The following is an 8,669-nucleotide window of genomic DNA, read 5'->3' on the forward strand; positions in this document are numbered from 1 at the left end:
TTTTTTGGCCTACCCTCCTACCCCTAACCCCCCACCCCCCCTACCCCCCCCCTCCCTCCTCCTCCTCCCCATCCACGTCATCACCTGCATGCACTGCTGCTGCCCGAGCTGAGACATCGGAAACACCGGGTTGCCGAAGTTCGCCACCGGCCCGTCACCGGGAGGATGCATGAACGAGCTGGACGCCGCTCCCAGCTGGGAGAACATGGCTGAGTTTGCGCCCTGCCCGGGCACGTTCTGCCAGGAGACTTTGTGTATCCTCAGAGCACCGGAGATGTCGTTGCTGGTCTGCGGGGAGGGTAATGAGGAAGAGCTGGACGAGGACGGGACAGTCTTCACCTGCAGGACGACCGAGGGAGAGTTGGTCGAAGGCATCGGCATGCCGACTACGGTGCTCGGCTGGGCGCTAGAGCAGTCCTTGCCCGCCATGCCCATGGCTTGCATGCCCTTAGAGCACATCTGGCGGGGGACAAGTGAGGAGATTGCGGTACGTGGAGCGAGTTAACGAACCTGGTTCTCAAAGCTCTGTATCTTGCTCTGGAGCATCTGGTCGGCAGCGGGAGCGTACAGACTTGAGAACGTCTCCCCGCTGTCATAGCAAAATTTCCTTGCAAGCCAAAGTCAGGACCCGGAGCCCCCAGCCCTTCACCAGCACTCACTTGCTGTGCAGCGGAGGAGTAAGGGGGAGCTCGTCGTAGGACGGGGTGAAGTTAGGCTTCGTTTGCGAGCTCTCTTCCATCATGACCGCCATTGCAGGGTGCGCTTCATCCTCTGTATGAACGCTCAGCAACCGAGAAACGATGCACGGCTCCTCCCTCACCTTGATCTAGCTCATCGCTCTTCTCGGGCAGCCCGAGGTCGGCAAGCGTCTTTCCTACCCCCAGCATTCAGCACAGACTCGCTCCTCGCCCACCAGCTCACCGTGCCGGTTGAGTTTCTTCATGTACTTCTGCGCGTGTGATCTGACCTGTGGGAGGAGCGCGTCACGAAAGGAGGCCAGCAAGACAAGCTACCAACCTGAGTCGTGCTCCTCGTTCCCACGTAGGCTGCGATCGCCTTGATGTTCTTGTGCCCATACTTCTTCAAACCCACCAGGAACCGCCTGTGCTCCTCCGGCAGCCAGTACCTCCCTTGTACTTGCTACAGGGGACGTGGTCAGTTGAGGGTAAAGCAAGTGAATGAGGAGAACCTCGGCATCCGCTTGTATCATCTCCTTGTTGAGCTCCTTCTTAAGCATAGCAACCTGTTGTGCAAGCAGAGGTGAGAATCGCAAGAAAGGAGAGAAGGAGGCGGGGCAAGTACCTGTGCCTGAACATCTTTGAGTTCCATCGATAAGCGCTGATTTTCTTGGACGAGCATTGCGCTCCTCATCGGGTTCATAATAAGGGCTAGGAGAAAGAATCGAAGTCGTCCCAATCGTTTTGTAGAGTTGGGCGTAAAGGTCCGTCAGAAAGTAGTCCAGTCTGTCTCTTGACCTGCCTGAGCTCAATTTCAATCAAACGTAAAAGCTCGAGTGTTGAAAAGAAGCCATTCCATTCTCAATCTACAGATGCATCATAACTGAACAAGAGAAAATATCCTAGCGCAGTCATAGCTCATTCTTTCCAAGATACATCTCTGTCTCCCTGGTATGACATCTGTTTCGAAAAGTGCTCACAGCAACATGTGTAGATATAACTTCTTGCAGTTCACCCATAAACGCCCTCCTGCCATCTCAAAACACCACCCTATCTCCCTTCAAGCATCCTTGCCTCTCAAAATCATCACACCACTGCTCCTGCTGTCGCTCCCACTCAAGCTGCATTGTTCGCGTTCAAGCACTCTACGGCATCTTGGTTGCATTCCGTGAGTGAAGTGAAAGGGACAGAGACACTTTTATATCTGCATTGAGGGTAGGGTACTTGACACTACCCCAGTCTTCATATCTGGGAGAACGTTGAAAGGGTGGGTAGTCACAGGGTCAGTTCTGACATGAGGGGTAGTCGTACTTTCATCCTGTGCTGACTGAGATGTCACATGGCACAGGTATTCTCGAGATTGGGACAAAACATTAAAACATTTATCTATCAAACGATGTGGTCTTGGGGCCAGTTCATCCATGAAAAGAATCTTTTTCCTTTAAAGGTGACATGAGCTAAACCTATTTTTATAAAAGGGAAGGCGCAGGCAGATAGAATATCGCTCAGTGGGGTCATTGGTGGGGGCCCTGATGATTTGGTAGGTATATAACACTGGAAAAGGGGGTAGGGGTTAAATGGTATGAGACTAATGATGGTGGGGTCACATTTTTTTTCTGGGTATGGTCTTAAGGGCCCTCGTGATCAGATATAAGTTCTTTAAATTTATTTAAAGACCAGGGGGTGCTGCAGATTTAGGGTCATGGAGCTAGAATTGCCACCACAAAACAACTATCTACTTAGACAATGAATATAAAGAATCATATTTCGTCAATTATTTGAAACTTGCGCCTACCCTTTACGAAGGTCCGTCATCGTGCCATGATGGGTCCGTGGTCACGTGCACATCACGTCAGGTGGTATCATGTATGATGACAACTTCTTGTCGATTCCGCAACGAAATCACAGTATTTCGCTTTGAGACTCCGGAGAGTTGGTTCACCGCACGATATCCGCAATCTTGGGGCAAGTTCTACCTCACCCTGGCACCCTGCATCCGTTTTGTTAATTTGCAAAATTTCCCTTCAATATTCAAATTATTTACAAACAGTTGCAACCTCTATTTCAAATTAACTCAGAGAATTTCGAAAGACAAACAACAACCCCCCCCGATCTCTTGCTAACTGTCACTGATTACTTTGCTGACAACCAAGAGATCTGTGAAAGCATCGTTTCAAATCTCCTTTTATAGCCTTGGCTTCGTGCTCCGGGGCCGGGCCCGGTCCCGCTCGGACGGACTCAGTCCTCAGCCGAGGCCCTCAGGAGTCACCTCACTGCCGCCGTGAGCCCGGCTGCTCCGACTGAGCGGCTCGCCGGATCCGATCATGGCATCGGCGGCGATGATGAGGGGTCACTGGCGAGTCACTGGCCTGAGGGCGCGGCCCGGCCCGGCGGCCCGGTCCGTCACTCGGACCGTGACGGCCCGGGCTCAGCAGGCCGAGTCGCCACACTGGCACTTAGTTGAACTCAAACGCGTACGGTAGTAGCGGCCCGGCCGCCGCGCTTCCGGGTGGCGGCACCCCGGTGACGACGGTCCCGGCGGCGGCCAGCCTAGGAGGCACCCCCGGACCGCCGCCGGGCCGGGCCGGGCCGCGCCCGGCGGCCGGAGTGACGCCCGCCCGCCGGTTGCCCGGCAGTTGCTACTACGGCCTGTGACTCATCACTTGCCAGTATCCGTTCGGAGGATCCGTGAGAGTATCCGTGAGTATCCGCGAAGGAGAAGGCTGAAAAATGCGAAACAAATTCCCTACTCTACCCACCCTTCTCTTCTGCTACCCACCAGTATTTAATCACTCATTTACATATACAAAGTACCGGTCCAATCGATTTCTATTACGAATGGTACCCACCCCAAATTGAGCAGAACCCTATTCTATGACCTCACCCCCGGGCTATTCGGTACTTTGGTAGGTGGGGGTACTATGATTCGATAGGGTAGTTTTCTAGGGACGGGAGGGGGTGTTTAAAAACTTGGGGTTATAGGCAGAGGAAAGGCGTCAGAAAGCAGTTCGCCATGCTCAGGGCCGTCCTTCTCCTCGCCGCCGCCGGCGTCTCTGCCGCCTTCGCCCCTGCTGCCCTCCCAGTCAATGCAGGATCCAGAGGTAGGATACCTTGTGGGATGAACGGGCCTGTCCCACGAGTGTGTCTTGGATGCTGACAAGCGATCTCTGTTGGTTAATGTGACGGGGTGTGGGAGGGTCTGCCAAGGGATCGACCCGAGCAGCCATTGATGGTTGGGATGGATGATTGAAAAATGATCGAATCAGATCATCCCTGTGATGTTGCTGTATCTTGTTGCGAGATCTCTCCGACCCGTCAATCTGTGAGGAAGGAGAAGACCCTGGTTCTGATTTCTCCCGACAGCTGCCATCGCTCGTGGACCCCGCATGCAGCAGATGTCTGAGGCTATCCCATTCTTGGAGAAGCCCAAGAAGCTCGACTCCAGCATGCCAGGTGATCCCAGAGATCCGATTGCAATCTTGCTCGACGGCAGAATGATGCTGGTGCAACAGGATACGCTGGATTTGATCCCCTCGGCTTCTCTGACTATTACGATGTCAAGTGGCTCCAGGAGGCCGAGATCAAGCACGGACGCATCTGCATGCTTGCCGTCGTTGGCATGGTGATGAATGCTGGCCGACTTGCTGCTCTGACGGGGGCTGACGCTGTGACAGTTCCACCCTGAAATCGCTAAGCTCCCCCAGTTCGCTTCCTTCTCTACCAACCCCCTTGAGGCCTTCTATCAGCTCTCCTTTGCTGGATGGCTCCAGGTAGATGAAGCGAGCCGGTAAGGTCAGTGCCTTGCTCACGAGACTGCTCAGATCTTCGTCTTCATCGGCATCTGCGAGTCCTTCTCCTTCGAGAAGGTCTACTACACCGACAAGGCCCCTGGCGACCTCGGGTTTGATCCCCTCCGCCTCGGATCCAACCCCGCTTCCCGCAAGTACTATGCTGTGAGTGTTTCTAGCTCGTTCTCCTGCCTTCCTCCTCACTCTCTAGCAGAACGCTGAGGTCAAGAACGGACGCCTTGCCATGATCGGATTCGGAGGAATGCTTCACCACGCTCTCTTGACCAAGATGGGACCCTTCCAGCAGATTGCTGAGCAGAAATTCGTGAGTTTGCGCTTTCCCTGTGCTGGGCTAGGTCTAAGACGTATCTGCAGTACCCCACCGGATTCGCCGGTGGCTTCTAAGCGGTTGACTTGTCTTTGGGGATGTCCTGAGCTCCGGAGATTCTGCGTGTAGCTTGTGTGTGATTCTTTGTCTGATGTGATATGTACAATACATGCAGAACTTCGAGCAGAATCTTATGTTCCTCTGTGCTATCAAACATATCATTGCTTGCTACTTCGTCGAAGCGGCTTGCACTTGACAGTCAGGGCGTGATGGGCTGCAGGCCTTGAAGCAGACCGTTAGCATTTCACCATGTCGGCCAAAACCGTCTCACCTGACATAGATCTCGCAGGAGGAGAGTGTCTTGCATTGGATTCTTGCACTCTCGCACTCACCTCGTCTTCGATCATCTGCCTTCCACGTCAGCACCTCCAGAGCTCGCAGCATCCCGAAGTTGCACTCCTGCCCCACCTTCCTGATCTCCGTGGAGGTCATGGAGTGCAGGCACCTCTCATAATCGAAATCGAAGGTCTTGAGGTTCATGTCAGGAATTTTCCTCCGATCCCCCGCAGCCTCACCTTGTCGCAGTCAGGCTCGCAGTTGGGGTCGTGCAGCTCTTGAAAAAATGGATGTTGGAGAGCCTGTCGAGACGAGCGAGTGAGAGAGGAGGAGGGCAGAAGGAGGAATCTTGCTGGATCTCTTGGAAAGGAGGAGGTTGTTTTCTGAGCGGGGGAGGTGGGGGGCGAGGGGGAAGGGGCGCGGAGGAGGTATGGGGGAGAAAGTGGGGACATATGAAGGGAAGGAGAGGGAGAGGGAGAGGGAGAGGGAGAGGGAGAGGGAGAGGGAGAGGAAGGGAGAAAGGGAGAGGGAGAGGGAGTGTGGCTTACAACGCCAGCCTTGGCCCTCTTCTTAGGGTTGAACTGAAGGAGCTGATGCAACAAGTCGATGGCCTCCTCGCTAGGGACGTGAGAGGACCAGTCAAACTTCTTGTTGACCTCGACGACTGCAGCACTGTCAGCGTCCCAACATCAGCCCCCCGCCTCCTCCCACCCGACAGGAAGCGCACTGCGTTTTCGCACAGGTGTTCTTGATCCTCCCGGCTGGGTAAGCCAATCTTGCTGATCTGCAGCTTGATCATCCCAACATAGTCGTCCCCTGCCATCATCGCCAGTGTCAGGATGCTCGTGACTTGTTCATTCAAGTGTCGACCAGGGAAGGCGGGCTTCCTCAAGAAAAGCTCAGCCATGATGCAACCGACCTGCTCTATGGGTGAGCAGGCAATGAGATAGAAGTGCATGTCTTTTGTAGCAAGCACGACAGGAGAAGGAAGCAGAGAAAGCGTGAGAGAAGGAGTAGGACGAGGAGGACGGGGATGGCAAAGAGGAGAACATGAAGGACGAGGAGGAAGAAAGAAAAGGAGCACGGAGGAAAGGAGAAAAGAGAGGGGGAAGAGATGGGCAGCTGGCAGGAGAAGTTTGGAGGAGGGTGCTCCCCCCAACTCACTGCCCAGACGTCGATCGAGAAATCGTAGTCGAGAGAGCAGAGCAGGAGCTCAGGAGCTCGGTACCTTGAAACAAGGAGGTCACGGAAAGGTCGGAGGGACGGAGAGGAACGGGGGCTACCATCTCGTGACCACCTTCACTGTCAGTCGCTCTCCAAGCTGCGAGTCCACTGGCGACCTTGCCATCCCCTGAGCACGGACGTCAGGAGGGAAGGAGAGCAGGATCCGAGCAGGTGTGAGAGCTCGTGGAGAAGCAATAGCCGAGCGAGGAAGAGAGGAGGGAGATGATAAAGGAAGGGAAGGAAGGGATGGGACAGAGGTGGGAGGAGGTGAAAGTGGGAGGAACCGGAGGAAGCGAAGGAAAGGAGGAGGGAGGAAGTGAAAGAGGGAGGAAGCGGAGGAGGGGAGAAAGCGTCACATCATCTGTCTTACAAGGTCACAGATCTTGACGTCGCAGGCTGAGTTGACAAGAATGTTTCCGGGCTTGAGGTCGCGATGCATTACTTTGGCCGAGTGAAGGAACTTGAGGCCACGTAGGATCTGATACACAAAGAACTGAATGTGCTGGACGGTCAGGGGCTGCTTTGAGTAGATGACTGAGTGAAGACTGGTGTCCATCAGCTCCGTTACAAAGTACAGGTGCTTGTCCTTCCCGTCAATGAAGACATCCACAAGGGAAACGATGTTGTCATGCCCGCTGAAGTGCTGCAGCATCTTCAGCTCTCGCAGGATCATCTTGGCAACGCTCTCCCTTATCTCCCCATCTGCATAGTCCTTGATCTTCTTGATCGCAACGGGCGAGCTGTCCTCGATGTTTCGTGCGGCGAACACTACCCCGTACTCTCCCTCCCCCACCACCCGATCGATCTCATACCTGCTCAACACGTAGGAGGAGACTATGAAGCCTCCAGCTTCACTCCGTGACATGCTAGACACTCAGCAAGGTTGATGGACACGCGAGTGGATGAAGAAAGGAGGCAAAAAGGCCAGAACAAGACACATGAACAAGAAGAGCCGTGTGAGAGAATCTCAGCCCTTCTGCGTCAGAATCTCTTCCATGATCTTCACAACGACGACGGATTCAGATAAAGAAGGAGTCAAATCAATCAATCTGATGTCGAGCTAGAACTTGCCCTCGTTGGCAAATCTGGCATAAACCACTTCGAACTTCTGATTGAACAAGGTCAGTGGTCAATCGAGAACATAGAACTGAAAGTTCCATCCAGCACAGTATCAGGCCAACTCGCCTTGTCTCGTGTCCTCACTCTGCATGTCTTGCTTCTAGTCCTTCTCCCTCCTCTCTCCATGGCGTGCTGTCTTTCTTTGACCTCCTCCCTTCTCCCGCTCCTACCGACTCTTTCGTTTGGATTGCATCACGCAGGACTTTTCTCAATAATTTAGAAATCCATGGTACAAACTATTGTACCAAAAACGAACTTTCCCACATTTTTTTGTACTGTAAATAAATGAATCCGTATCTAAAATCGATATAGAGCCTTCCTTATAAAGTCTTTTGTATTCTGTGATTCACTCTCTGGTAGTAGAATGTACTGCATCGTTAACTTAGAAGCTACCACAGTACCACCCTCAAAGTTAACACTGCAGCAATAGTAGTAAAAAAAATGCAACTTATAGCCCCCTTTTAACTTTGAGTAAATTGCCCGCCCCCGGGCAGCCCGGCCCGCCGTTCGGACTCCGGCGCGGCCGCCCGAGTATTTACTCAAAGTTAAGTTAAAATCAGTACGAGGACAATCAGGAGAGTCGAGGAGGCTTGACCCGACACTGTCGCACAGGCCAAACGGCGAGAAGAGAAAAGACAGCGAGAACCAAACCCACTGGCTTAACTGATACCTTCCCGGCTTAACTGCCGCAGTGCGCGCAGGACAAGTACGGTCCCCCGCTCCGCCATGCCAGCGATGTCGCCGCTGTGGCCGCCGGGGCGGCCGAAGGAACTTGAGACGCATACCGGGATGTCATCCGGGCGTGCCGCGGCCCGGCGGCCGGATAAGTTTTTAACTTAACTTTGAGTAAACTTTAAGTACCTTAAACGATAAGTTGGTTCTTCAAAGTTAACGGTTTGACTTAAAACTGTCACCGCCTTTCAAAAGCCTGTTTTATCCGAAGTTCTCGCCGTGAGTGGTCACTGCCACGGTTGCCCCACCGGCTACCGTAGTGACGGTGAGTGACTTCAAGTCAGGGTCAATACTACCGTAATCAAGAGGCCACGGTGCGTGACTCAGTGAGGTGAGTACGTGGCACTGCAGGAATTACTCAGGCCCTCACGGACTCCCCGCCTCCCGGTGACCCTTCGGGCCCGGGGGCCTGGCCCCCGGCCGGGGGCCCGGGCCGGGCCCGGCCCGGCGGGCCGGGTGGGTTGA

The 8,669-nt window shown here is 54.0% G+C and overlaps 3 protein-coding genes across 3 annotated transcripts in view; 1 reads left to right on the top strand and 2 right to left on the bottom strand.

Moving 5' to 3' along the window:
- The window catches only part of GUITHDRAFT_147687 (hypothetical protein), a gene marked incomplete at both ends in the record, with an annotated part of 1,799 nt that extends 440 nt beyond the window's left edge, over positions 1 to 1,359 (bottom strand). The window contains 9 exons of the mRNA XM_005820677.1: positions 85 to 288; positions 340 to 459; positions 511 to 607; positions 660 to 771; positions 821 to 874; positions 922 to 967; positions 1,018 to 1,140; positions 1,190 to 1,243; positions 1,303 to 1,359. Of these exons, the coding sequence (XP_005820734.1) occupies positions 85 to 288; positions 340 to 459; positions 511 to 607; positions 660 to 771; positions 821 to 874; positions 922 to 967; positions 1,018 to 1,140; positions 1,190 to 1,243; positions 1,303 to 1,359 (867 nt within the window). The remainder of the gene's footprint in view (positions 1 to 84; positions 289 to 339; positions 460 to 510; positions 608 to 659; positions 772 to 820; positions 875 to 921; positions 968 to 1,017; positions 1,141 to 1,189; positions 1,244 to 1,302) is intronic.
- Positions 1,360 to 3,666: 2,307 nt separating this feature from the next.
- Lhcr3 (light-harvesting Chl a protein 3) lies at positions 3,667 to 4,982 on the top strand. Its single transcript, XM_005820678.1, has 7 exons — positions 3,667 to 3,778; positions 4,041 to 4,130; positions 4,190 to 4,299; positions 4,352 to 4,447; positions 4,499 to 4,630; positions 4,680 to 4,790; positions 4,841 to 4,982. The coding sequence occupies exons 1-7, from the start codon at positions 3,691 to 3,693 to the stop codon at positions 4,868 to 4,870; spliced, it is 657 nt and encodes a 218-aa protein (XP_005820735.1). The 5' UTR covers positions 3,667 to 3,690; the 3' UTR covers positions 4,871 to 4,982.
- A 347-nt stretch (positions 4,983 to 5,329) lies between these two features.
- On the bottom strand, positions 5,330 to 7,218 carry GUITHDRAFT_81147 (hypothetical protein; the record flags this gene model as incomplete). Its single annotated transcript, XM_005820679.1, has 7 exons — positions 5,330 to 5,431; positions 5,678 to 5,793; positions 5,841 to 5,945; positions 6,000 to 6,048; positions 6,294 to 6,357; positions 6,413 to 6,480; positions 6,724 to 7,218. 7 exons carry the CDS (start codon positions 7,216 to 7,218, stop codon positions 5,330 to 5,332), a joined length of 999 nt encoding a protein of 332 aa, XP_005820736.1.
- Positions 7,219 to 8,669: the final 1,451 nt, after the last annotated feature.

This window comes from Guillardia theta, assembly GCF_000315625.1.
Source record: "Guillardia theta CCMP2712 unplaced genomic scaffold GUITHscaffold_168, whole genome shotgun sequence".
In the NCBI taxonomy this organism is placed as follows: domain Eukaryota; class Cryptophyceae; order Pyrenomonadales; family Geminigeraceae; genus Guillardia; species Guillardia theta.